This window comes from Panthera uncia (assembly GCF_023721935.1).
Source record: "Panthera uncia isolate 11264 chromosome E2 unlocalized genomic scaffold, Puncia_PCG_1.0 HiC_scaffold_20, whole genome shotgun sequence".
Lineage (NCBI taxonomy): Eukaryota > Metazoa > Chordata > Mammalia > Carnivora > Felidae > Panthera > Panthera uncia.
The window spans coordinates 7,684,440-7,712,120 of record NW_026057589.1 but is presented as its reverse complement, the minus strand read 5'-3'; the positions used below and the strand labels follow the sequence as shown (position 1 = coordinate 7,712,120).

At 48.6% G+C, this 27,681-nt stretch overlaps 3 protein-coding genes across 7 annotated transcripts in view; 2 read left to right on the top strand and 1 right to left on the bottom strand.

The window, feature by feature from the left end:
* Positions 1-3,337, top strand: part of CENPT (centromere protein T) — a 5,807-nt gene extending 2,470 nt beyond the window's left edge. Inside the window, exons 7-13 of the mRNA XM_049622828.1 lie at positions 52-200; positions 778-978; positions 1,210-1,515; positions 1,756-1,846; positions 2,658-2,834; positions 2,924-3,028; positions 3,103-3,337. Of these exons, the coding sequence (XP_049478785.1) occupies positions 52-200; positions 778-978; positions 1,210-1,515; positions 1,756-1,846; positions 2,658-2,834; positions 2,924-3,028; positions 3,103-3,226 (1,153 nt within the window). The 3' untranslated portion in view covers positions 3,227-3,337. The remainder of the gene's footprint in view (positions 1-51; positions 201-777; positions 979-1,209; positions 1,516-1,755; positions 1,847-2,657; positions 2,835-2,923; positions 3,029-3,102) is intronic.
* Positions 3,338-3,430: 93 nt separating this feature from the next.
* On the bottom strand, positions 3,431-15,979 carry TSNAXIP1 (translin associated factor X interacting protein 1). Of its 4 annotated transcripts, XM_049622817.1 has the most exons (16): positions 15,865-15,967; positions 13,008-13,107; positions 9,148-9,260; positions 8,874-9,000; positions 7,647-7,740; positions 6,912-7,108; positions 6,367-6,502; positions 5,732-5,901; positions 5,483-5,642; positions 5,276-5,406; positions 5,016-5,141; positions 4,732-4,884; positions 4,519-4,628; positions 4,180-4,306; positions 3,957-4,063; positions 3,431-3,751 (listed from the first exon to the last, which is right to left on the bottom strand). In XM_049622817.1, exons 1-16 carry the CDS (start codon positions 15,909-15,911, stop codon positions 3,511-3,513), a joined length of 2,139 nt encoding a protein of 712 aa, XP_049478774.1. In that variant the 5' UTR covers positions 15,912-15,967; the 3' UTR covers positions 3,431-3,510. The 4 variants fall into 4 exon arrangements, with proteins under 4 accessions (XP_049478774.1, XP_049478776.1, XP_049478777.1 ...); XM_049622818.1 differs by lacking the exon at positions 3,957-4,063 and having other exon boundaries at positions 3,658-3,751; XM_049622819.1 differs by lacking the exons at positions 6,912-7,108; positions 7,647-7,740; positions 8,874-9,000; positions 9,148-9,260.
* An 81-nt stretch (positions 15,980-16,060) lies between these two features.
* Positions 16,061-27,681, top strand: part of RANBP10 (RAN binding protein 10) — a 65,133-nt gene continuing 53,512 nt past the window's right edge. For both annotated transcript variants that reach the window (XM_049622822.1, XM_049622821.1), the window contains exons 1-2: positions 16,061-16,755; positions 17,553-17,664. In XM_049622822.1, coding sequence (XP_049478779.1) covers positions 16,356-16,755; positions 17,553-17,664 — 512 coding nt within the window. In that variant the 5' untranslated portion in view covers positions 16,061-16,355. The remainder of the gene's footprint in view (positions 16,756-17,552; positions 17,665-27,681) is intronic.

The following is a 27,681-nucleotide window of genomic DNA, read 5'->3' as shown; positions in this document are numbered from 1 at the left end:
AATTGGGCTTCAGGTACCTGACTTTCCTTCATGGTTCCTCCCTCCCACCAGTTCCCTCAACTTGACCTTTGCCACACCTCTTCAGCCACAGTCAGTGCACAGGCCTGGTTTGGCTCGCAGACCTCCCACCCGTCGAGCTGTAGATGTGGGTGCATTTTTGCAGGATTTGCAAGATACTTCCCTGGCCTTGGTTTCTCCAGGTAAGGTTGAGATTTCCTTCTGCCCTATGGGGAAAGCTCCCCCACTCCCATGGGAGGTATGCTGAGTCCAGGATTACTCCTCTGTCAGGTCAAGGACAGTGAGCAAGCCTGATTAGTAGGTCTATGAAGAGTTTCTGCTTCCTTTCTACAAAATGTCCCTTGTCTAAATGGAGCCCCAGTCTTAGCCCCACATTCTTGAGAAGCTAGAGGGCTGAGGGTAGGAAAGGTGTGGTATGGTGACTGGAGCTTTTGGGAAGATTGATTGATAGGGCTCAGGTTTAAGGATCAGCTGGCCAGTCAGAACTGACTGGGGAGCCTGCTTCCAGAAGACAAGTCAAGTTTACTAGAGTAGGAGGATTCCAGGTAGAGGGAGCAGAGTGAGAAGTGGAGGCATGGGTGAGCAGTTTGGGTGGGACAAGCTGTGGTGGGTGGGAATATTAGGCCTAGAAGCAGGAAGATCACTGTGGAAGCTCTCTTAGAATACTAGGAGGTTTTATCTAAAGGTCACTTGGGGCAGACTCATGGAGCCCACTGCCCAGGCCCTGGTGACGGAGTGTCAACTGCCTTTGATCTCCAGGTAACAGCCTCAGAACCCCTGTTGCTACCCTGCCAACCGACACCGTGTTGGAGGACACTCAGCCCTTCTCCCAGCCCTTAGTTGGCCATTCCCCCAGTGTGTACCACTCCCTGCCCTGTCTCTCTTACACTGAGGCTAAAGATGCTGAGAAGGCTCTCAGTCACAGGACACAGAGGAGTGGGCCTAAGCTGCAGAACCACAGTGAGTATGTGGGCTTTTCCTTCTTCGGGCCCATTTGTGTGTCCTGCAGAGCCCCCTGGCTGTTGGTCCCTCTTACATCTCAGAGCAGAGTTAGTGTTGGGCCAGGATACTCCACAAACAAGTACCCTGGGTCTCCCTCTGGGCTTTTCTCCTCAGTGAGCTAGAGTGGATTTTATTACTTTATCCTTGAGCTACATCCTTCTCTAACTTGTATTCTCTCCCTTGATTCAGGTCCTGGAAAACCAGCCCAACTTCTGGCAGGAAAGGCAAAGAAGGTTGATGCCCTTGCTATGAGCTTCCCAAACACCAGCAGTGCTATCGCTGGAGAAGATGAAGTAGAGCCCTTACAGGGTGGAGTTGGTGAGAACGCAGAAGAGAGGATGGAGGAAAGTTTGAGTGTGAGTGAAGTGAAGGACACAGCAGGAACACAAGGATCTGTTAGGACAGACAAGTCTGACAGAAATGAAACGTCAGAAGCTGTTGAGGCCAAGGAGCCAGAGGGATCTTCAGGAGATGAGAACATCTCTGGTAGGACAGGTAAGGGTCCCAGTGCAGGGACGGGGGAGTGACTTGGTGACAGCTACATTCAGTCCCTAATCTGAGGAGTTATATATCTGGGTTGTGTTTCTGGGCACAAGTAGTCTTGGGTCAGGGAGCCTCTGAGGGGCCCGTTGCTTGGCGGGCCAGACGTAAATGGGGCCCTTGAGGAACAGGACAAGGAGGCTGTGGGTCTTCAGAGTTGGGTGAGCCCCCTATAATCCTGCCCTTCCTCTACAGCAAGTCCAGAATTGGCCTCCAGCACCACTGAGTTTCTTCAGGCCAGGCAACTTCAGTTTCTTGAGTCAGCCCCACCGCCTAGCACTGCCATGTAAGATTCTATGACCTTGTTTTGCATGGGCTTCTCGGGAAGGGAGCAGGCTTCTGAGCTTGGCATTGAGTACCACAGGATTATCCCCCTTCTCATTAGTATGCAGATGATCACCCAGGAGAGCACCCTGAGGTGGGCTCAGTGAGGCTCGCTGAGTACATCTGTCATCCTGGTGCATGCTTCCACATTCTGAGAGGAAACTGGGTAGGGGGATGTTTCTAAGTTAGTATATAGTCAGAGAAGGCTTCCTGGAGGACGATTAGCAGAATCAAATAGGCAGAAATGGGCTGAGGGGAAGGAATGTCCGTCCATACAGAGGCCTGAGGGTCATGGGCCTGAGCAAGTACCAATTTATGTAATAAGTCTAGACTAGGACATTGGGTCCAGACTGGAGGATCAGGGCTGCAGGGAAAGACCAGACCTCAGTGTGGTCCTCTGTCCCCACTACCCCTCAGCACATAGTTGGAGTTATTGGTTCAGGTTAGCCAAGGAGTAAATGGGCCCTAGTCTTGGCAGGAGCCAGTAAGACTTGTTTTTTGTTTTGTTTTGTTTTTGTGTTTTGTTTTGTTTTGTTTTGAAGTTTATTTGTTTATTTTGAGAGCAAGAGAGAGAGAGAACCCCAAGTAGTCTCCACACTGTCAGCACAGAGCCTGATTCAGGGCTTGAACTCACGAACCAGGAGAGCATGACCTGAGCCAAGATCAAGAGTCGGATGCTCAACCAACTGAGTCACCCAGGCACCCCAAGACTTGTTTTTGACTAGGGGCCTCTTCGCATAGCATTTTAGCTAACTATCCACTCTTGCCCCCAGCTTATCCTCAGAGCCTCTGGAGCCTCTACCGACCAGGCTTCCTCCCAGGGCCAGAACCCTTGGCCCCAGGCCCCGTCAAGATCCCCACAAGACTGGACTGAACCACTATGTGAAACTCTTCAGCTTCTATGCTAAGATGCCCATGGAGAAGAAGGCTCTTGAAATGGTGGAGAAGTGGTGAGTCCTGGACACTCAGGGTGGGGAGAGGAGCCCCTCAGATCATGAACAGTCAGTTCAGTCTTTTCTACCCCAACCCTCTTTGGCAGCCTGGACAAGTATTTCCAGCATCTTTGTGACGACCTGGAGGTGTTTGCTGCTCATGCTGGCCGCAAGACTGTGAGACCAGAGGACCTGGAACTGCTGATGCATCGGTAAGTGGGCAGAAGCAGGGAGGTGCTGGATGTTGGAGTGCTGACACTGATTCTATATCTATCCTCTGCTACAGGCAGGGCCTGGTCAACGACCAAGTCTCTTTGCATGTGCTTGTGGAGCGGCACCTGCCCCTGGAATACCGGCAGCTGCTCATCCCTTGTGCATTCAGTGGCAACTCTGTCTTTCCCGCTCAGTAGTGGCCAGGCCTCAACACTCACCCAGTCCCTACCTAGGGCCACTTGGCCCCACATATTCTTCCAGGTCTCCTCCCATCCCTCCTCACCATCAATAAAGTGTCACAAACAGAATGTGCTGTGTTTTGGTGCATATCCTGGGGCCAGCCAGGCCGGGACCAATACTCATCCCTCTTCTCAATTCCCCAGCACAACCTGGAGAATAGGTTCAGACAAATAATTTTATACTAAAAGTTAGGGGTTAGGAGCACTAGAGCACTGGAGCACTCAGGCTGCCCATAGCAGCCCTAGCTTGCAGGCTCCTGCTCTCGAGGCCCCATGCGCCTGAGGTCAATCATCTGAAGCTGTTCCAGGGCAATCTGGAGCTGTTCCATAATGGCTTCTTCCTTCTCTTCACCCTCCTCAGGCAGTTCTGTCATGGGGAGCTGGAAGGCCTGGCTCAAATAGCTATTCAGGGTCTGTTTGTCGAGGCCGGGATCAATGTTCATCAGGGCTTCACGTACCTTGGGTAGGGTTACTTTATCATGGCTACCCCACAAAGAAAGAGAGATAGGCTTTGACCCTTCTGTACCCCAGACCCCAAGATGTCCTCTGCTGAGCTTGAGCAGTATATAGTGCCCAGGAATAAACTCAGTGCACAGGGAGATCCAAGGCAATGAGATGCCACCCTGTGGCCCAACCTACAGGATATGCCTATGGCTAAGTGGGCCTGAGGACCTCAGGAGTTACTCACAGTTCCAGGCCCAGCTCCTGCTTTAGCTCCTGTAAGTACTCATCCTTTTCATCCATGTACTGTTCCCACAGCTTTTGCACAAAGGGCATACTCTGGCCCTCCTCATCCTGGGAGGGTCCGTAAGGCAGGGTGAGGACACATTGGTTGGGGTCCAGCAGAGGCCAGGGCAGGGCTGGGCAAGTTCCTGGACAACTCCCACTCCCCGACACACACCCATACCTACCTCTATAAACAATGAGTGGTAGTTGAGCAAGTCTGCATTGCTACTGTTGGAATGCCAGCCCCCTGCCTCCATCAACTCCTGGATTCTCTCTTCCTTCTTGAAGGGGAAGGTGCTCTTAAGGACAGTGCTATGGGGAGACACAAGGGCCAACAGGCCTGGCTCAGGCCTACCCACTTACCTTCCTGTACCACTCTGCCAGCCCCACTACTGCTCAAAAGGGACAACAAGTGTTGGGGCTGTGAGCCCTTCCTGTCAGGCTCCCCTTTCCCCTGCACACCTGGGAGCCTGGCCAGAGGAAATGTTGGGCAGGAGTTTGTGGTGGCTGGACTGGCCTCTCACCTTAAGTTTTCCATGGTTATCAGCCCCTCATTCTGACTGTCAGCATTTGTCATCTCCTTCAGCAACTGTACTACGGTCTCCTTCTGCTTGATGTACACACTCTCGCTCCTCTACAGGGAAGGAAGCATTGACTAACTTGCTGCTTCCTGAAGTGATAGGGATAGACCTGGCCTATGGTGGGGACAAAGGGTGGAGGGCCAGGTCCAACCTCACCTTTCCCATCAAGAGTGCATAGAACTGGCTCATGACCTCATTAGAACGGAAGAGCTTGATATTTTCAAAAATGGTGTAAGCCCAGGCCATGGCATCACCAGGTCCAAAGCGATTCTCCAGGAAATTGAAGAAGAAATCTGGGAATTTCTCTTTCTGCAGGGTTGGGGACGACTGCTTAGTAACCCTGCCCCATGGCGGGTTAGCCCTCCCCCCTAACACCTTGATGGAATTCCCTGGAGGATTCTACAGGCCACACCAGGCCCAAATGGCCCATGAGATCTGACCTGCTCCTCAACAAGACGTTCCTTCCAGGCATCCTTGAGTAGGTTTACCACATCCTTCTTGGTTGGCTTCTTGTTCTCCACAATGCCATCAAATCGAAGGAAAGAGGGGATGGCTTCCCCATAGCCCTGCAAGGTAGAATGTCAGCTCATCTCTGGGCCCAGGCAGAGCCCAAGATGGTTCCCCAGAATCTCAAGTCTTAGCAGCAAGGCCTGGCTGTTCTGACTCTGGCCCCAAGCCTCCCAAGCCCAGGGACCCCTACCAGACCAGGAAAGAAGTCTTTCTCCCGGAGCAGGCCCTCGCCAATCTCCTCCAAGAGCACATCCACCAGCTGGTCACTGTTTTTGCCCTCGGCCAGCATTTGCCAGCGATCTGGGCCCCCAGCCACCACATCTGCAGGTGGGAAGAGGGAGCTGGAGTCCAAACCACATCGTTGAGCACTCCCTGGGAGTCCAATGGCCATCATTACCTTCACACTTGGTCCAGTCAGGCCGTGGTGTAGAGGTGCGCTGGATCTCCTGGAGCTCAGAATAAAACTGGTCCCGCTCCTTCAGTGTGGTCATGTGCAACTGTAGCAGTATCTCGTGCTCCTTGCAGACCTCTTCATAGTCACCTCTCAGGCTGTCCAGCTACGGACAAGGTGATTGATCCTCACTACCCACCTGCATGACCCTTCCCTACCCTGCCTGACCTGCCTGCCCTGCCTGCCCACCAGCACCTGCTCCTGCAGATCCTTGTTGGTCTTCTCCTGCATTTCAAAGTCCCTCCTGGGCACCACATCTCCAAAGTTGGCTTTCATGGTGTTGAGTTCCATCTGTGTGCGGGTCAGGTCTTGCCGGGTCATCTTCAGAGCCAGTGTTAACTTAACGGGGTCCTCGCCCCAGATACCTGTCAGGGTACCGGCCAGCTTGCATCACCCTGACTCTAAGGCCTGTAGCCCAGGGCAGGGTTAGAATGTTCCTCAGGGCTTGTTCCAGGTCCTTCTCTCGCTGCTTGGGAAGCCCTGGGTCTTTCCTACAGCACTAATATCTTACAACTTCGAGCTTAAACAGAGAAGTCCAGGACACGAGGTACCAGGCCTGTCCTGCTCTCAGGGAGTCTCAGTTGCCTCAGCGGCCAACAATTGTTTCCTATTTAAACAAGGAGTCTATGATTCTCAGTCCAGCTCAGAAGATCCACAGACCCAGGCAGCAGCAAGAATATCCCCACCCCACCCCACCCCACCCCACCCCACCCCACCCCCCAGCATTGTGAATGGGCATGGAATGAACAGATGTAGGAGAGTTGAATGGGGACGAATGGCGAGACTCCTCTAGTGCCTCCTCAGGGGAGAGAAACCCACCTCAGGCTTACCTGGGGACTGGGCTAGTGACATGTCTTCCCGCTGGTACCGCAGCTCATTCAAGTCTGCAATGAGGATCTTGCGGGCATCTCGCTCACTGAGGTAGTGCAGGTACTCCTCAGCCAAATTCTTCCTCAGTTTGGACACCTGTTGGGAAGGTGGCTGTGTGGTCATGGGACTGTACTTAGCGAGCCATCAAAGGGGATGGGATGGATGCTGGGTGGCCACATCAGGGCCTGGGAAGAGAAAAGGTAAAAGAAGGAGGCTAGCCATTCCTGAGAATCCAACAAAGTGCCAATGCTTCCTCCTGTGGAGAAAGTCTGGGAGCCAAGAAGCAGGACTGCTATTATTTGGGGCCACATGGAACCAGTGCTAAGCCAAGGAGGAAGACAGAATGTGGAAGTAGGGCCTCTGGAGGTAGGTGGTGGCTCAGTATATCATTCCAGGCAGAAGGGTAGAGAGTTAGGGGTCACCTTAGTGCCCAAGGCTTCAGGTCACCCCTGGGCTGGAGGTAGCAGTAATTCAGGGAGCTGATCACCATACTACTCCCATTCACCTCGCTCTGCAATGAGATCTTCTCCTCGTTCTTTTTGTCAATGAGTTTTAGCAAATTCATCTTCTCTTTCTTCAGCATGGAGATTTCATATCTCTCCTCAGCCCGCATGGCCAGGATCCTCTCGTTGCAGTCCTCATTCACAGTGACAAGTTTGGCCTTCAAGGGCTCCAGAGCCCGAATCTTCTCCCTCTGGTGGGCTAAGCAGGGACAGGTGGGAGACTACCTTTGGGACCATGGAGAACAAACAGCCAGGAGACACTGATCGAAGGTAACAGTGAGTGGCTATGTCCCTTGCAAACTCCAGGAGTCTATGCATGCCTTGTTCAAAACATGGCTCCTGCTTAAGGCCTTCCTGCATTGGCTTTTAAACCAGAGACACAGTCTAGTTGAGGACTGGGATTTCATCTATGCCCTTTCTATAGCCTTTAGTCCTGTAGTTGTACCATGCCCGGCACCTCCTAAGCCTGGTTGGGAGCCTCTACTTCCCAAAGGTACTCACTTACTCCTGGGCTTCACTCTCAATAGTGAAGTTGCTCTCTTACCATACTTCCCAAGGACAGGAGGTGGTTAGGTGCTCTATCACAGGACAGTGTAAGCAACAAGGCTGAGCAAAGCTTGGTGACTTCAAGGCCTAATTAGTAGCTGCCCAACATGGTTGCATAACCCCAGAAGGTAAGAGTTGGATCCTCTCCATGCCTTCCAGACTGGACCCAGGCACAGAGGCTGCAGTCTTACCCAGCATCACCTCATATGCATTCTTGATGGAAGATAGCAATGGCTTGTACGTTTTAAAGTCCTCTATGAAGAACTCAAAGATTTCCCTGTAAGGCTGGCAAGAAAAGGGGACCTGTCACCTCCTGGCCTATAGCTGCCACTCTCTTAAGTTTAGAAATATTGTAGCATGAAGTTACCCGGTGACCCACATTCAAATAAATACCCCTGGGCACCACATGGGTCGCTCATTGCCAGGAAGCTGAGGGGTAGCTATGTCCCTCTCAACTGTTCTCTGGAGGCTGTTCTCCTGGTGCTATCTCTGAAGGCTAGCAGATGACCTGGGTCAGGGCTGTCCCTTCTGTATCTGAGCCCCACTTTGGCTCTCCAGGCAGCCAGCCTCCAAGCACTGTGCCTTAGTTAGCCTCTCACCATCATCCCGTTGCCATCTTACAGACCTGTGAGGACAGGACATTCAAGCCTCTAGCTTTGTATTCTCACCTCCAAGTAAAGGTGTGGTTTCCTGTCCAATTTGGACACAAGTTTTGGGGCACAGCATTATGTCCTGGAATTAGCACAGGCTCTAGAATCAGTCCTGAGTTCATATCCCAGCCCTACCACTTCATAGCTGTATGCCTTCTCTGAACTTCTGCTTCCTTGTTGATGAGGTACCTTCAGCCTATGAGATTGTATACAAGGCCTCGTTCAGGGCCTGGCACACAGATGGTGCTCAGCAAGTGTTTCTATCTGTGACTAAGTCAGAAGTAAGGGATTTCCTGTCATCATCCCTGTTAGAACAGGGATGGTGATTCCCTCCTTAGTATGTACCAGAATCCAATCTGCATCTAAGTTTCTCTATGTGTCTGGGCTAAGTTCCTCAAGCTTGAGTCTGTCATCTCTGGGCTGGTGAACACCATATGACCCTTGCTTGCCCAATTGCCAGGATTCAGGCTCCATTCACTGATGTCCAACAACCCAAACTAGGCACTGGGGATCACAAAGCTGAAGGAACTGGAGACAGCATCCAGTTCACCTGACTCAGGTGTGAAACTCAAGCCTCAGGAGAGTTTTGGTTCCAGCTTTGCCTGCTCGCTGACTTTGTCATAGAACCTGTTTCCCTTACCAGGAATAGGGACCCAAAAGAGAAGGGAGAGGATAGTCTCTCCTGAAGTCTGAATGCTGAGTCCTAGTGAGTAAAATTTCCTCCCACCTGTCCTCCTGCCCTCCCCACAGTTATTCTGTGGCTCTGACCTGCAACCTCAGCTCCTGGGCAGAATCTGTGCTCAGGTCCAGCAGGAGAAGCTCCTTGCGTAGGTAGTTCTCTAGCTGCTCCAGGTACCTCGGCTTAGTAGTGCCCAGGGGCTGCTGCTGCCAACTACTGCAGGGTATGGTGGGATGAGATGTGATGGGCACACCATGGGGCTCTTGCATCCTTGGTCTGGGGCAGCACACACCCCTGTGCTGTCTCTGGGCCCAATGCTAGGTCTGTACCAGCCCATCCACCACAGTGCTGACCCTGGCTTACCCTGCTCGTTTCCGGTAATCATATGAACAGGGCTTTCGATTATGCAGAATGGTCTGACCACTGGTGTATGTGGGCCATGGGGACAGGTGGCCACCAATGGAGAACTGACAGGACTGCAGGAAGAGACAGGTGAGGTTACCAAGGCAACATTGCTCCCATTCCTGATGCTCCTCTCCATCATCCTCCTTCTATTCTTAATTCCGCCCCCCCCCAACATCTCTTTTCTCTCTCTCTTTTTTAAGTAGGCTCCATGCCCAACATGGTGCTTGAACTCATGACCCCAATATGAAGAGTCACATGCTATAGCAGGTGTGTGCCTGAGCCAGCCAGGCGCCCCTCCCTAACATCTCTCTCTGTCTTTTTAAATGTTTATTTATTTTTGAGAGAGAGAGCGAGAGCGAGCAGGCAGGGGAGGGGCAGAGATAGATGGAGACAGAATCCAAAGCAGGCTCTAGACTCTGAGCTGTAAGCACAGAACCCAACGTGGGGTTGAAACTCACGAGCAGTGAGATCATGACCTGAGCCGAAGTCAGATGCTTAACCGACTGAGCCACCTAGGCACCCCCCAACATCTCTTAATATGGTTCATAATTAAGAATGTGGGCTCTAGCACCAGGTAGTGACTAAAGCCAATGCAGATTACCAGGTAGGGATGGGCCCTGACTGGAGGGGACCAGAAAAGGCTAACATCTTGGAGGAGGAGGTGATAATATCTGTGATGTTCATTCAGTAAAACTTGAATACGTATATGAGAGGAACTGAGGCCACTCTGGGAGAGGGGGTGTATCTCAGGTTTAAAGGTGGGGCACACAGACTGCCTGGGTAGCACTAACACCTCAGGGAAACAGCAAGATTTTTTTTTAACATTTTCATTTATTTTTGAGAGAAAGAGAGAGACGAGAGAGCAAGGGGGATACAGAATCCGAAGCAAGCTCCAGGTTCTGAGCTCTCAGCACAGAGCCTGACGCAGGGCTCAAATTCATGAACCACAAGATCATGACCTGGGCCAAAATCAGACACTCAACCAACTGAGCCACCTAGGCACCCCAACAGCAAGAATTTTAAAGAGCTACGGGGGCGGTTGGGTGGCTCAGTCGGTTGAAAGTCTGACTTCGGTTCAGGTCATGATCTCACAGTTGGTGGGTTCGAGCCCTGCGTTGGGCTCTGTGCTGACAGCTCAGAGCCTGGAGCCTACTTCAGATTCTGTGGCTCCCTCTCTTTCTGCCCCTCTCCTACTCATGTGCTCTCTCTCTCTCAGAAATAAACATCAAAAAACAATTTAAAAAAAAAGAATTTTAGGGGCACCTGGGTGGCTCAGTCGGTTAAGCATCCGACTTCAGCTCGGGTCACGATCTTACAGTTCGTGAGTTCGAGCCCCATGTTGGGCTCTGTGCTGACAGCTTAGAGCCTGAAGCCTACTTCAAATTCTGTGTCTCCCTCTCTCTGCTCCTCCCCCGCTCATGCTCTGTCTGTCTCTCCTTCAAAAAAAAAAAATTAATTAAAAAAATATGAAAAAAAAAAAAGAATTTTAAAGAGCAATGAATAGGGGCCAATGTCCAAGGAGAGCAGGCTGGTTGAGGCTGAGGCCTGGGGTGGCCAGTGTAGAGGGAGTCAGAGATAGAGCAGCAGCTTTATACAGAAGGGCTGTCCTCAAAGCCTTACTTATGACTGTGGAAAAATTAATAAATTCCTAAATACCCAGAAATTAGAAAACTCCTAAATGTCTAAAAAATAAAAGTAGTCATGAAATGTTTACAAAAAGATTTAATGTGGAAATATGCTAACCCTACAGCTCTAAGGGTTAAGTAAAGCCTGAAATTAAGGAATAAGCACAACTAGGTAAAAATGGAAGTCTAGAAAAAAACAAGAAATAATGTAAAAAGTTATCAACAATTATTCTCTAATGATAGGCCATTGGATGCTTATTTTTCTACAATTGTACATTTTTCAAAAATTTCTGGGATCGGGGGGGGGGCGGTGGAGGGGCTCAGTCAGTTGAATGTCCGACTTGGGCTCAGGTCATCATCTCCTGGTCTGTGAGTTCAAGCCCACATCAGGCTCTGTGCTGACAGCTCAGAGCCTGGAGCCTGCTTTGGATTCTGTGTCTCCTTCTCTCTCTCTCTGCCCCTCTCCTGCTCATGCTCTGTCTCTCTCCATCTCTCAAAAATGAATAAACATTAAAAAATAAAAAAAATAAAAAAAGAAAGAAAGCCTTAAGATTTCTTTTTGTTTGAGTTTGAGAAGAACTATCAAGAATAAAATTTTTAAATAGTTAAAAAGAGAGTAAATAAAGTATAAATAGGCAAACTGGAAAAATGAGAGAATTAAAACTGCTAAAAATCAAGCCAGAAAAACAAGTTTTTTGAAATTTTATCAAAATTGTGATTTTGTGCCAAGTAATTCTGAAAGACATCTGGGAATTTGTCAAAGAAGCATCTAACCCTAGTGAACTGATAAGTTTTTCAGACTTTCAAAAGGCTAGGACTTGTGTTCTGTCTGCCGTTTGTGTGGGGAGAAAACATGGTCATCCTACATTGATTCTGGGGCAAGTGCGGCTTCCAGGTCGTTGTTATCATTACTAGCTGGCCTCCACCAGCCGACAGGTGCAAAATGTTACACTGGGGCTCTTACCTCTCTGCTTCCTCCTGCAGGTGAAAATGGGAAGGGGCGTGGCCAGGGGGCGGCGTGAGGGAGTAATGCCCTCTGGTGGTTGAGAATGGTGGTGCCCTCGCAGGAAGAAAGTGCTTAGGCCCAGGTACACCGTGGGATGGCAGCTGGGTGGAGGGGGGATCACGTGCCCCGTTATCGGTCTTCCGAGGCCCTGGCTGCGCTTGGTCTCTGCGAAGAGTCCACACTGATTCCCTTTCCCTCTCTGGAGTCTGGGTCCCCATGTTGGGAATCTCCAGCTTCATAAAGTGTGGGTCCCATGTGTCCTTAAATTCCCCATAGGGGACACACACAAAACTACCACACAGCCCATAATGCTCCACTGTGAACTGGAGTTATAAGTTTGCTAAACTGTGTGTTTTTTTTTTTAAAGTCGGTTTGCTAATTAAATAATTACAACCCTATGATTGTATCAACAAAAGTTCAAAAGTACTTAATAAGACAGCATTCATTATTTTTTTTTTTTAAAGTAAGCTGTACGCCCAACATGGGGCTTGAACTCAAAACCCAGAGATCAAGAGTCTCACACTCTACGGACTGAGCCAGCCAGGTGCCCCAAGACAGAATTCATTTTTATATAAAAAAATTAAAAGAACAGGAATGGTGGAAGGGCAGTTTCCTGAGGCTAGTAGAATCTCTTGCCACCAACCCAGAGCCAGCAACACAAGGGGGTAATAACATCTTTTTACTCGTGCCTTCACACATTTACTCACAGCATTATGGAGCTCTCAACATATGCCAAACACTCAAGTACCCTATCAGGGATCAGGGCCGTACAGAAAAAAAACAAAACAAAACATATAGTCACAGCCCTGAAGGACCTTGGTAGATCTGGTGTGACCATCCCAGCATCTAGCACAGTGCCTGGCATATGGCAGGCTGAATGAAAAAATGAGGTCCACTCCAGAGCATTGAGCTGCAGGGGAAGGGTGTCAGGAAGGAGCTGAGTCTCTCTCTGCCAGGGGAGGTCTGGAAAGGCTTTTCAGATGAGGTGCAACCAGTTTGCAGACCTCTACCCTAAAGCCTGATGGGTCTGGCCACTGTAAGCCATGCTTCCCTGACTGGAGAGAAACTGCTGGCTTCTGGGGCGGGGGGGCATGTTTCAGGTGGGTGGTGCTTTTGGGTTGCAGAGAGGGAGGTAGCTAGGGTCTGGGAGCTGACATTTGGGTTTCCAGCAAGACATTGCCACTAACCAGCGTCTTCTGTCTCTGGGAAAACTTTCGGTTCTGGGAGCTCTTGGCTTCTGTGAGGTAGGAGTCATCTACGGTCACTCCTGAAGGCTGTATGTGTGTTCTGCACAGAGAAGGGGAAGACAGTGGTAGATGACAGAGCTCTGAGTAGGGAGAGCACCTCCAACCTTCCCAGATCAACAGGACATGGCCTCTTTTCCCTGCAGAGCTAGGCTCTGGGTCTTCCCAGCAGTGCCTACAGATTCACAGAGATGTTGCCAACAAGTTCCTGGCCATGGGCCCAAAACATTTTCCTACATTCCTGGAAACCTTCTCATGCTGAGGATCTCATCAATCCCTACAGTGACAGGATACCTTCATGAGTGCCCTTCATGAGCCCAGAGAACTCTGTGGACTTAAACTTTCATTCAGTGTTCAGAGGAGTTTCATGTTTGTGACTGGCACATTCTGGGGGTGTGATACCAAAGGTAGGTGTTAGGACAAGAAGCACAAGGTCTGAGGTCCAAGAGCTGGTGTGTGAGTCCCCATCCTGCACTTACCGGCTGAAAGGCCTGGGGGTTGACATTTGGGGTTCCAACAGGAACCCCCAGGCAAGCCATTTGACCTCTCTCAGCCTAGTATGCTTATAAGGAAATGGAGACAATTCTTGCTTTTCCTATCTTATAAAGTTGTTGTGAAGTTTAATACAAGGAAAAGAGATACGCAAAAACAGCCTGTAAACTGCAAGGAGCTGTGCAGATGTTAATGATGACAGTAAGATGGGAGAAAAGTTGATTCTAAGAAGGTCTTTAGCTCCTAGACCTCTTGGGAGGGAGTGCCATCCTTCCTCAAGCTAGGAAGGCATTTGGGGATCAACAGGGAGGGCTGCCCTGGGAAGGCAGACCCAGGTGAAGAAAAGGGAAAAGTAATTCCAGAAATCCATGATGGCAGTGGGTGGGGGTCATTTATGCTGCCAGACAGACCTGTGTCTTCGTTCCCTTTGCTAGCCAATGACCTTGGGCATACTGTTTAACCTCTCTGAACCTCAGTGTCTTTGTCTATAAAAGTGAGACTGGGACTACCTGTATTCCAGAGAAGTTGAGAGCAGTAAATGTGAATCTAGTTGGGAACCTAAGGACTTGGTTCCTTAGTCCTACTCCATAGTGCGGTGACACCCCAAACGCTAGTCCTCTCTTATCTCTCAATGGGACAAGTATGAACAAACCATATCAAATAAACAGCAGCTATAGAAAAGGAAGGGTTTTTGCATTCGTGCACTCTCTCCATCTCTCAAAAATAAATAAACATTAAAAAAAAATAGTCACATGCTCTACTGACTGAGCCAGTAGGGGACTGCCCCTATATTTCTTCTTTTCTCTTCCTTCCTTCCTTCCTTTCTTCCTTTTGATACTTTTTTTTACAGTTTATTTATTTTGGGGGAGAAAGTTCAAGCCGGGGAGGGGCAGAGAAAAAGGAGGACAGAGGATCCGAAGCAGGCTCTGCACTGTCAGCTTGAACAGTGCTGGGCTTGAACTCACAAACTGCAAGATCATGACCTGAGCCAGAGTCAGATGCTGAAGCAACTGAGCCACCCAGGCACCCCTATGCTTCCTCCTCCTCCTCCTCCTCCTCTTTCTTCTTCTTCTTCTTCTTCTTCTTCTTCTTCTTCTTCTTCTTCTTTTTAATGTTTATTTTTGAGAGAGAGAGAGAGAGAGAGAAACAAAGCTTGAGTGGGGGAGGGGCACAGAGAGAGGGAGGGAGACACAGAATCCGAGCTGCTGGCACAGAGCCCCATACGGGGCTCGAACTCACAAACCGCGAGATCATGACCCGAGCTGAAGTTGGTGTCTTAACCAACAACGCCACCCAGGTGACCCTCTATGCTTCCTTCTTAAAATAGATGAGGATTCTTCTTCTGAATCCATTTCATATCCCTTTCAAACATGACTGCAGTTTCCTAAATCATTCCAGTGCTGGGTAACAACATTCTTTCTCAAGCCTGCTGCCTGGTTCTTATAGTTTCATTCTAACTCTGGATAAAATAATCAAATTGGCAAACAATTTCCTGACTTTTGTAGGCTTTCTCTGTTGAGGTAGCAAACCCTGAAGGATTAGAGTTTAGGTGAGATCAAGTTTTTGCGTTGGAAATGAGTAGAAGGGAGAAACTACGTTCATTAAACAACCGAATGTTTAGTATATGCAAGAACTGTGATGAGAGCTTCGCATATTCTGCCTAAATTTTCCTGGCAATGTTTGTGAGGTGGGCTGTAACATCCCCACGTTTGAGATACAGAAGCAGAAGCCCAGAACTTAAGAGACTTCTTGGGTTCCCAAAGCTAGAAAGACATTTACCCCAAATTTTGTCTTATTATGTACATTTTGTGGCTTTCCTGGCTAATAGAACTTGTCAAATTTTGCAATGCCCAGAGGCTGCAACCTCTGAATAGACAGCAATTCGATAAGCATCTTTGCCATAAACCAATGGGTGAAGAGGCCATTTATCTCTGTGGCTAAGAGCTAAGAAGTCTCACATGGCTGGGTTCAAATCCTAGCTCCACCACTTGTAAACGTGTAAAACACATGATCTCTCCAGACTTCTATTTGTAATAGAAGTATCCAGAAGATATTACTACTTCATAGAGTTGTGAGTTAAATATGCTATATATAAAGCACTTGGCACATCATATACGCTCAATATAAAGAGGCTGGCTCTTACTAATGTTAAAGTGCGCCAGCTCTTTTGCTAGCACGTAATGTCCGCATTCTGTTTCTGCCCCAGCGATCCGGTGGGGCTGAAGCCCCGAATCAACGGACAGAAGCTTTTCTCTTTCTGCAAGTTCTCCAAACCCTCCTCTCCGCCCTCAGTCTGGCCAGCGCCTACCTCGAAGTGGTCGCGAAGCTGGAGCACCGCGGCTTCGGGGAGGCCATGACCCTCGGGCAGCCGGACAGCCAGCATCCACTGCCTGTGAAGTTGTGGTAGTGTACAGCCGGTCGCTATGGCGACCAGGCCCCAGCATCCCAGAGGGGGGCGGGGTCAAGGTTGTGCCACGCCCCCTCACCCCAAGGCCGAAGGCTAGGAGGAAAGCCAGTTAGCAAAGGTGGACTCGGACCCCGGGAGCAGGGTTCCCTCAGTCAATCACTACAGCGGACTTGACCCTAGCTATCACAACTGAGGCGAGGGGATAAACAGAGAGAGTGGGGGAGAGAGGGAAACTGAGGGCCTGGAGCTACGTTGCCAGCGGGAATTGTAGTTTTTGGTGTCTTGAAGTCTCTGCTGGGCAGGCTTATGACTGAGCAGATTTGTACTACATCTCCCTAAGTTCTTTACGATCCCGGGTTGGCCCGCCTCTGGAGAGCTCTGCATTGTGGGATATGGAGTCCGAAATGTGGCGAGGCGTGGCAGTGTCCAAAGAGAGATGCCGGACTCGGACTCGGTTTCCCTGCGGCCTCAGTAGGCTCGCGGGCCATTGGCTGAGCGGGGAGGATCTCGTCCCGCTCCTCCCCGCCCCCAGTGACACAATAGCAGCTCCCTCCAAGATGGCGGCGGCGACGGCGGACCCGGGAGCTGGGAGCCCGCAGGCTGGAGATTCCTCTGGCGGGGGCGCTGGGGGCGGGCTGCCGTCCCCAGGGGAGCAGGAGCTGAGTCGGCGCCTGCAGCGCCTGTACCCCGCGGTCAACCAGCACGAGACGCCGCTGCCGCGCTCCTGGAGCCCCAAGGACAAGTACAACTACATCGGCCTCTCCCAGGGCAACCTCCGCGTCCACTACAAAGGTATCGGCCTGTTTGGCCCGCTGGGGTCCGGCAGAAGGCCAGAGCATCTGTGGGGCGGCTGTGCTGCCCGCCTCTGCCCCATCACGTCCCTTCCCGGGCCTGGGTGTTTCGGGTTAGGCCTTAGCCCCTGTGGGGTGTCCAGGGTGTTGAGGCTGACCAGACCGAGGGTCGACTGCCTAGTCTGCTCTTATCTGAAACACCTAATGTCAAAAGAACTGCAACAGGTGTCCATACCCAGTGCTGGACTGGAGCTTCCACCCCTGGGGGCCTTCCTGCTTGTCCTGGGATAGCTCCCAACTCCAGCTGAACCCTTTACCACTGCTTAGTTTTTGGAGTGTCTGAAGAAAGGGGTGGTCACATCCCCTCCATTAGCCAGAAGCCTGTGGGTTTGCTCATCTGCCAGACATCACAGACAGGTCTTGGAGTTTTCTACTGAAGTTGAGGGGGGTGGTCTTCCAGAGCTCCTCCACCTCCCCTCCTCTCCCAGGTGGACTGCCTGTATTCCGGAGAGACCACCAGCAGCACTTGGAAATCTCTCACATGTATGCATATTGCCCGTACCCTCGTTTAGTTTGTATGGGAGACAGTGTCTCTGGCAGGGCTGCTATTCACAGAAGGAGGTGAGCCAAAGGTGGGAGGTTTACGTGTTTGCTCAGTTGTTGTTTAGTTGTTCCTTGAACAATGTAAGGGCTTCCTCTAGCCACAAAGGGTTCACCCCTTCATTGCCATGGAGCAGTAAAAAATGAGGTTTCTATTTACATTTCTTCTGAAATTTCTTCCTTGCTTTCTCCTCTTAGGTCATGGCAAAAATCACAAAGATGCTGCCTCAGTGCGTGCCACCCACCCCATACCTGCTGCCTGTGGCATTTATTACTTTGAGGTGAAGATTGTCAGCAAAGGAAGAGATGGGTAAGCCCCTTCTTACCACCTTTTTCCCCCAGCACTGACCTGTTTCCTGTGGCCAGAGTTTGATGACTCCTGGCCGACACTTGTGACTGATGTGAGCTGCTGAGCCTCACGGGTCTGGGCTGCAGAGGGTTGAATAGTGGGCTGCCTCTGTTTCCTGACTGTGAGCATGGCCTGGTGTAAGCAGAAGCCCTTGGTAGCAAGCATTGGGGGTAGAGGAGGGGACGTCTCTTCAGTGATGATGTAATGAAATACCTCACAGGTCAGGGAAACAAGTAACAAGTTTACATTAACAATTCAGTGTCCAGAATGGGATTTCCCCTACTGCTATATGGCGTTTGTGACTTCCCTCCTTTCACATTCTTGCTGTATTCAGGGTTCCTTTTTATGGCATTTAGTCATGTAGAGGCCCTTATAGGCTTCAAAGGGATAGTAGAGTCTTCACAGCATTCATCACAGCTGTGGCAGTCACTGGCCTGTCATCTCAGGGTAAACATCATGCACATGGTCAGAATCAGGTGACCTTGCTGCTCATAAACTTGTTTTTCAGTCCAGGGATTTGAACTCCAGTTGGACCAGCTTTAGGAAGGTCCTCATTAAAGTCAGCATTAGGGAGGCTCCCCATTTTAGGGTGATCTAAGCAGACACAGGAAATCAGAGGGGAGATTTTTCAGTTTTCTTTTTTTCCTCCTTCTAGTCAACCTTTTTTACCATTGATTGTGACAAAGCAGGTGTTTAACTTATAAAAGAACATGATTTCAGCTGTCTTGGAAAGGCTTTCCTCATCAGACCTTAAATCTGATGTGGGAAGTTTGCCAACTACACCAGTGACCTTCGTGCCAACCCTGAATGTGTGTTCTTGAGAATTCAGAATACTTCCTCTCTCTTAGGGACTGCCCCTCTTATGGTGCATGCAAAATGCCCAGCCAACGGGCTGTGCTGGGGGAGGATTGCCATAGTTGGAGGTTTGCCTGCTTCCTCAGTGAAGTTGTAACGTCCTTTCCTGGGACGGCTGTGTGGTCATGGGTAGATGGTGGGGCTTCCATCTCGTTGTCTATACTGTGGGGAGCTAGGCCAGTGTCTAAGCTGCCTTTAACCCCAGAACTCTATGATTCTGAAATTCTGGTCATGGCAAGCTGTTGCATCTTTTCACTTTTATCCCCATCTAGTGGATTTACTGATAGGAAACATCCTATTGGAGGGTCTTAAAGTTTCCATTTTCCCTTTCCACCATCTGATAAAAACACATATATACCTATATAATGTGTTTGAACACCAGTGTGAATGAGAATGATCTCTTAAAACAAAACAAACACTACAAAAATAATTTTAGTATAGACTGAAATGGCAGTGGCAGGAGTCTCATATTGCCAGAAATTGAGGGGCATTTCTTAAACCTGTAGGGAGGAAAATCACTTGTTTTCTCTGTAGTCTGTATCATGATAACAGCTGAGCTAGAGAGAAAAGAACAGTTTTTCAAAAGGGGAGTGTTTACATGTAGAGACCTGGATTCCTTCAACTGGCTTTTCAAATTTCAGTTGTTAAATGGATCTTGAGTGTGAGTGGGGTAGGGGCAGAGACAGAGGGAGACACAGAATCTGAAGCAGGCTCCAGGCTCTGAGCTGTCAGCACAGAGCCTGTTGTGGGGCCCGAACTCACACACTTCGAGACCATGACCTGAGCTGAAGTTGGATGCCTAACCGACTGAGCCACCCAGGTGCCCCTGTTAGTGGCCTGTGTTAATTGACCACTGTCAGATGGCAAGTATGTAAATGTCTCTTCATGGTTTCTTTACGGAATCCCTGAAAGCGTTCTCATGGTTAGGATGTAGCCAGATATTAGTATGGCCCAGGAGTGGTTTTGAGGAGTCCAAGGGCAGTTACAAGGCAAAGTGATCAGCTTGTTTTTTGTTTCCTGTTGATATCAGAGGTGTGCTTCTTACCTGGCTTTGGTCCATGACTCAGGTGTTAACCGGTTGTATAGCTTTCCTGTATTATCTAGTTCAAGCCTCACAGCATCTCTGGAAAGTGGCTGGAGCAGATGATAATTTACCTGTTTTGTCAGTGAGCCCTGATCCCTAGAATGTTTGCCGGCCTACCCAAACATTGGTGCCATTGGTGGCACTGCTTTGGGTATGCAGTGGAATAGCCTAACTTGTTAGATGCCCTTGCCTGATCCCAGACATGGGTGTCCATGCTGTTGCTGACTTTCCCCATTGAATCCATTCCCTGGGTAGAGTGAAGGAATGTCTAGTTGGATTCTTAGGGGATCACAGTGTTCTTAGGCGATAGAGCTACAAAGTGTTTACTGCTCAGTGGGGCTAGAGAAATGTGGCATGCTCTTTACTGGGCTTGATTGACTTACTGAATCTATAAACCTATTTTTCTTTAGATTTGAGTACATTTGTAAAAGGTGTTTGAACCCAGTTATCGGTGTCATTTTCTAGAAAGGGTTTGTTCTGATGATGCCTTTTGTAGAAGAACATACTAATCTAGTCTAGTTATAAAGTTTTATTTTGGGAGTTCAAGGAGTATTTATTCATACCTACTATGTGCTAGGCCCATGCTGGGTATAGAGAGAATAAAGGCAAAGCCAGCACAGGCCAGCTTTGTCCTCAGGGCACTTGTGGCCTACTCAGCAGAGAGTGGACTGAAATGTTCTCTGAAAGAGGTGGCAGAATGTGGGCTTGGTTTTGAGGGATGAGCAGGAATTTCTTAGCAGGTGAGACCTGTTGGACCTACAATGAGTCTGGTTGGTAACTGGCATGGAGTCAGAGTGCTGGGCATTCTGGGCACTCCTTAAATGTAAGAAAGAGCTGAAGAAGGAGGGGCTATGTTTCAGCTAAGAGCTTGGCACAAATTGATGGGCTTCAGCTGCATTTTGCTGAGTCACCAATACTAGGAACCTCAGGAGTGGGTCTGGTGGGGTGAGAAGACATCAGAGCCCTGCCAATGGTGCCAGGAGATAAGGGCATCTGGGTTGATCTTGTTAGAAAGCCAATAAGGCCCTGAAGCTGAGGATCCCTAGGGGAAATGATTGTTTAAGCAGAGTTTGTGGACCTGTGGGTGTCCCTGGCTCTTAGTGATGACACATGGAGGGTGTGGCTGGCCAGGCTGACAGATGCTCCAGTGTGACCCTCAAAATAGACTGTAACATCATCCCAGCAGGAGCAGTCTTCTGACATGTGATGGGTGGCTCTACCCAAGAACAGTAAGCCTGGGCTGGAGCACTGGATGGAGTTGAGGTGGGGCTCTTCTTTGCAGCTGGGGCCCAGGCCCAGGCCCAGGCCCTGGCCATAGTCAGCCTGCCTCTGCTTGAACTTGCAGCTGACTTCCTTTGGCCAGGCAGCAAAGCATTCATCATTAATTCTGTATACCACAATGAGGCACCCATTGTTTAGTCTTAGTCCCAGGCTGGGACCCATGAGCACAGGCATGAGGCCCATCCAGAGAGGAGGCAGATACGCCTGTGCACATGACCTCATGGGGTGGTGTAGAAAAGTCCATTCTATAGTGTACGCTATGCCCAGGAGTGGCCCAGAGGTTGGGCTTCCTCCTGTACCTGAGAGTTTGGGGAAACCTTCATAGAAGAGGTGATGATGCTAAATCTAGAAGGATGAATTAGAAGATTTCAGGTTCTCACTTTGTTGAGAAACATGCTGTAGGTAGAAGGAATGGTGCATAGTGCTCTGTGAGGAACACAGCATGAGGTAGGCAAGGGCCACATTGGAAATACCTTGTATGCCTTGGCAAGGGAGTATGGGCTTTATTCTGAGGGCAGTAGCAGTGTTTGAGGACTTTTGATCTGCCCATACTTTTGAGAGTGGATAGAGTAGAAGAGACTGCTGCTCTGGTGCAGCCAGTCCCCTCTTGGTGAGAGCCCTGTCCAGTGTGGGCCAGTAGCTTTAGGTCCTACACTCCAGGCATGGTTTTCCAAAAGCAGATGTCTTCTCTCTCTCTTGGCTGGTCTTTCTTCTGTATGGTGAGATATATAGAAGAGGGATGTAGAAAACTGGTGGGCAGAGAGGCTTTCTGGGGGTGAAAGACTCTGCATGTGCTTACTCTTTGGTTTTTTGGTTTTTGCCAAGTCCCATCTGAAAGACAACACTGTCCATAATTTTCCATGGAGACTCAGAGAGCCACTCACTCAATCAAGATCTCACCTGCCATGTTCCTGGTCCAGAGAGCAACTTGAGATCGGGCCCTCCAACCTAGAGACAGCATGTGACTGGTCCCTCACCCTGAGTTCCTTCACTCCAGTCTCTGTACATTGTACAGAGCCATTGAGAAGTAGGTGTTCATCTGTGGACTTGGGGAAGGTTTTGTCCTACCTGCCCTCAGAAGTAGGGTCTGTCCTTGCCCAAGGCAGGTACAGATGGTGGTTGTGCCCTGTTCTTCCTGACTGCCCTGCAATTCTGGTGGCCTCATGGGCAGATGCTGAGCTTTGGGTTGCATCTCTCCCCAGCAACACATTGCACTGTTTCTGGAGACATGGAGTATTTGGGTTCTGGAACGTCATGGAGTGTGGTATTGCTTACCTGTGTTGGGGGTTAAAGCCCAGGTCTAGCTGGGCATACTGAGGTGAAGCTCTGGTACAGGGTGAGAGGACTGGAGTCCACATGTTGTTCACTTTTCTGGTAGGACTTGTTCCTGCACTGAGCACATCTGGGCTTCCCTGGGACCTCCCTGCTCACTGTACATTGTCACCCAGGCTCCAAGTTGTGAGCTGAGAGTGGGGAGTATGGCTTCTTTCTTTATAACTGGGGACTTCCTTAGTCAAGCATCAGCCTCTAGCGAAATTCCTAAAATTCACTGCGTATCCCTCCTCCCCAGTTCCTGTCCTCATTGTTTTTTGTTTTCTGGAATGTTTGTTCTTTTCCCTAGATGGGTCACCATGCAAGGGAGATTCCCTGTTAGAGGAGAAGCAGGAGCTCATTGTGAGGAGGATGGACTCAACAGCTCTGCATGGCAAGCGTGTGCTATCCTATTCTGGGGCCATTAGGAAAGAATCAAGGGTCTCCGAATGGGTCTCTGTGGTCAGGGGTCAAATTGGAAAGAAAGGACTGATCACTGGGAGAGGGATGAATAACACCTATGTCTAAATGCAAGAATGTTCCTCTGCTTCTCCAGAAATTCTGCTCAAAATCCACATGAAATATCTTTGTAGCTCCAGGATCCTGGTGTTTTGTTGTAATTGAAATGTGAGGTCATGGCTCTACTGCTAGAAATGAGGCTGGGGAACTTAGTGATAGAACAGAGCTCAGCCTCTTGTCATGAAGGGGCCGGAAAGCACAGCTCTGGATTGTAGGGAAGTGGGAAGGGGCTGGGTAAGTCTTTTGCACCCCTCTTAATGTTCTCTTCCTCTTCTACCTCTTGGACCTTAGAGATGACCTGGCATTTCAGGGAAGTTTACCTTAGATTATAGAGATGGTAAGTGTCAAGGCTCAGATACCCCAACTGCTCACTCAGCTTCGGTAACAAATGTTACTGACTGATAACAGTGCTCGTCCTTAGTCAGAGCCCCAGAAGTTTTCCTAATGGGCAGTGTACCAGGCAGCTGCTATTTTTTGGTCAGAGTTTCATCATGAGACAAAACCTACTAGCTCCGGGGGTAGAGGCAGTTGGAAGATGAGAACCAGTGGAGAGAGGAGAAAGGCAGTTGTGCCCAGATGGTGAAAGGGCTCAGCTCATCTCTTCTGGAGGACATTGCTGAGGTGGAGCTGAAACAGAAGGAAAGAAGCAGAGGGGATGGTTTGCTGAGTAGAACTGGTTATAATCCAATTTGCAAAGCCATATATCTGTAATTTGCGTGGGCTGTTTTATAGAATGCTCTCTTATTTTTTTAATTTTAAATTTTTAAATTTTTAGTATTTTTAAACTTTTATTTAAATTCTAGTTAGTTAACATACAGTGCAATATTGGTTTCAGTAGTAGAAATCAGTGATTATCACTTACATACAACACCAGGTGTTCATCACCATTGCCCTCCTTAATACCCATCACCCATGTAGCCCATCCCTCATCCACCTGCCTCCATCAACCCTGTTTGTTCTCTATCATTATGAGTCTCTTATGGTTTGCTTCCCTCTATCTCTTTTTTTCCCCTTTCCCATATGTTCATCTGTTTTGTTTCTTAAATTCCACATATGAGTGAAATCATATGGTATTTGTCTTTCTCTGATTGACTTATTTCATAGTACATAGTATTAGCATAGTATACTCTAGTTCGATCCACATCATTACAGATGGTAAGATTTCATTCTTTTTGGTGGCTGAATAATATTCTGTTGTGTGTATATATACCACATCTTTATCCATTCATCAGTCTATGGACATTTGGGCTCTCTCCATAGTTTGGCTATTGTTGATAATGCTGCTATAAAAATTGGGGTAGAGGGGCGCCTGGGTGGCGCAGTCGGTTAAGCGTCCGACTTCAGCCAGGTCACGATCTCGCGGTCCGTGAGTTCGAGCCCCGCGTCGGGCTCTGGGCTGATGGCTCGGAGCCTGGAGCCTGTTTCCGATTCTGTGTCTCCCTCTCTCTCTGCCCCTCCCCCGTTCATGCTCGGTCTCTCTCTGTCCCAAAAATAAATAAAAAATGTTGAAAAAAAAAAATTTTAAAAATTGGGGTAGAATGCTTTATTTATTTATTTATTTATTTATTTATTGTTTATTTATTTTGAGAGAGAGTGTGGGGGAGGGACAGAGAGAACGGGACAGGGAGAAAATCCCAAGCAGGCTCCACACTGTCAGCACGGAGCCCTATGTGGGACTGGAATCCATGAACTAGGAGATCATGACCCAAGCCAAAATCAAGAGCTGGACACGCAACTGACTGAGCCACCCCGGTGCCCCTAGAAGCTTTTATGTATGTATATATGTATGTATGTATATATGTATGTATGTAATCATATTTTTATTTTATCTTCAATTTTTTAATGTTTATTTATTTTGAGAGAGAGAGAGAGAGAGTGTGAGCAGGAATGGGGCAGAGAAAGAGGAGCAGAGAGAGAGAATCCCAAAAAGGCTCCATGCTGCCAGCACAGAGCCCGATGCGAGGCTCAAACTCACAAACTGTGAGATCATGACCTGAGCCAAAATCAAGGGTTGGACACTTAACCTATTGAGCAACCCAGGCACCCCTATTTTTTATTTTTTTTTAATGTTTATTTATTTTTGAGAGAGAGTGTAAACAGGGGACATACAGAGAGAAGAACAGAGGATCCAAGCAGGCTATGCACTGACAGCAGAGAGCCAGATGTGGTGTTCGAACTCATGAACCAAGACATCATGACCTGAGCCAGAGTCAGCTGCTCAACAAGTGAGCCACCCAGGTGCCCCTAGAATGCTCTCTTTTTTTTTTTTTTAATTTTTTTTTTTTTTAACGTTTATTTATTTTTGAGACAGAGAGAGACAGAGCATGAACGGGGGAGGGTCAGAGAGAGGGAGACACAGAATCTGAAACGGGCTCCAGGCTCCAAGCTGTCAGCACAGAGCCCGACGCGGGGCTCGAACTCACAGACCGCGAGATCGTGGCCTGAGCCAAAGTCGGCCGCTTAACCGACTGAGCCACCCAGGCGCCCCTAGAATGCTCTCTTTTAATAACAACTGTTGTGCCAGGAGTTTGTTGGTAGTTATATTTGCTTTTTTTAAAAAACCAAAATGTAAATAATACATAGAATTTATCAACATCTGACACAGTGTACGTATTTATTTATTTAAACTAAATTGTTCAAAAAGATTTTATCTCTAAGTAGTTTCTACACCCAGTGTGGGGCCCCAACTCACAACCCTGAAATCAAGAGCTGTACACTCCACTGACTGAGTCAGCCAGGTGCCCCTGACTCCATGTACATTTTAAAAATGGCAGAAGGACAGAGAGACGCAGTTTTAAACAAATCTAGGTTATTGCCGTTATGTATGTTCTGTCACTTGAGGCCAGTGCAGAAAGCAGATACCATTCCAGATAGTTTAAGCAGAAAATGGTTTAATATCTGAAATTTGATGTTTTCAAACTCATTGAAACTTAGAGCTTCCAGGTAATGGTGGGTGAGGTTACTTAAATAAGACGCCCTCCTGAAAATAATGAAAGATGCTCAGTTACAAACCAGCAAACTCAAGGCCAGTTTCTGGATGAATACCTATAACTAGAACATTAAGGGTAATGTCTGAGTAACTAAGGGCATTTGCTGTGTCCACACTCAGCTATGCTCTAGCTCTATAGTTACATGGGGCCAGAGAAGTAGAGGTTAGGGCTCGGAGCCTACTGGATATGGGGTCTGGTGGGAACTCTTTCATATTAAGTTAAGGTACCAACTAGGTATACACTCTGGTTAAGGGCAGTGTATTTGGTTTCTGAATGTGACAGGCTCTGGAAAGGCAAGGCTTGGTACTTGAGATTCCCAAGATTCTTAGGGAAGAAGCCAGAACCCGGAGTGTGAGTAACCTGTCTGGGGCCACTCATGGTGACTGTTGTCCCCCTTTCTGTCTTGTGGGCTCTGTGGCTGTTTTGACAGTGCCCTTGGCAGTGGATGCATGAGGCACTCCAGATCCACATTCAGAAACACCTTCTTCCCAAGAAGCACATCCTGACTCAAGGCCCTTTTGCCTCAGGCATGTTCTTCCTTGGATGGTGCTGGGTTCAGTTCATTCATCTCTGTAATGCCCCGTCTCTCAGTGGGGGACCTGCACAGAATTGGGCTCAGCAGGTAATTGGATGGCTTCTTAGCAGAGGGGCAAAGTGGGGCTGTGGCTGCTAGAGGAGCAGCTTGTATACAGCAGCCTGTGTCCTGATGGACTGTGGCTTTAAGCAAGCCCATCAGACTATGAAATAAATATTAGCCCTTATTTCAGACCTAAATGCCAGTTGGTGTTTTTCCTGAAATGTCTCCCAGGGGCCATTTGTAACCGTGGTCCTAGAGATCTCTTGTTAGGGAGGCTGTTGATTTCTTTATCTAGGGCAGGTTCTGATAGGAACAAGATTGCCAGCCTGCTGAGCTGTGGCTAAGGGGTCAGATGTCAAGATGAAACTATCAGGTAAGATTCTAGTAGCTCTTCAGGGGTCTGGGGCAAGGGAGAGGAGCAGTGGTGACAGACAGCAGAGCCGATACCTTCCCTTAGCCTCCAAGAGCTGTCTCAGCCCTAAGGCTGAGGAGCTTGTCTCTTTTCTCTCCTCTTTGTCACTTCCTACCAGAGTTCTGTGGGCCTGGAGACATTCAGTTGATGGAGCTTAAATTTAAAATGTTCAGGTCCCATGATCCTTGGTTCATATATTTTAAACAGCATTTATTAAAAGTGCCTGTGGACTTGCCAGCCCATAAAATCCACATTTTCTATAAGAAGAAATTGATAGAAAATAAAAAGAGCTAGGTCTGTGTTTTTTACTTTTGTCATCTGTTATTTGCTTATGGTGAGGGACTTCTTTTGGCCCTGGTATAAGGCCAGAATCCTCTGATGCTTTCCACTGTACTCTGTGCCAAGGCCTCCTTGTCTCATCTGGAAAAGCCAGATGAGGCTAATGCTGACATGCAGGGCCCTAGGAGTGTTCTTGGTGACTGTGTGTGTGTGTGTGTGTGTGTGTGTGTGTGTGTGTGTATGTGTGTGTGTGGTAAAATATTGGTAAAAAAAATGTCATTTTAACCATTTCTAAGTATACAATTCAGTGGTATTAATTGCATTCACAGTCTTATGCAATCTTCACCACCATTTTCCAAAACTTTTTCATCACCCCAAACAGAAACTCTGTACCCATTAAGCAATAATTCCCTATTCCCACCCACCTCCCAGCACCTGTAACCTTTCTGTTTCTATGAATTTGCCTATTCTAGGTATTTCATATTGGTGGAATCAGACAAAATTGTCCTTTTATGTCTTGTTTATTTCACTTAGCATAATGTTTTCAGGATTTATATTTATCTCCTGAAACGTGAGATCATGACCTGAGCCGAAATCAGGAGTCAGAGGCTTAACCGACTGAGCCACCCAGGTGTCCTACCTAAAATAATTTTTTTTTAAATCTTTATTT

Bases quoted from the DNA above. Each gene is read 5' to 3' on its own strand.
- TSNAXIP1 (XM_049622817.1), bottom strand. From the start codon at position 15,911: ATGGCCTCCCCGAAGCCGCGGTGCTCCAGCTTCGCGACCACTTCGAG. The intron at 9,001-9,147 runs GTAAGCCAGGGT...CATACCCTGCAG, and splicing joins GATTACCGGAAACGAGCAGG to TAGTTGGCAGCAGCAGCCCC. The intron at 5,902-6,366 runs GTAAGCCTGAGG...GTACCCTGACAG, and splicing joins GTCACTAGCCCAGTCCCCAG to GTATCTGGGGCGAGGACCCC.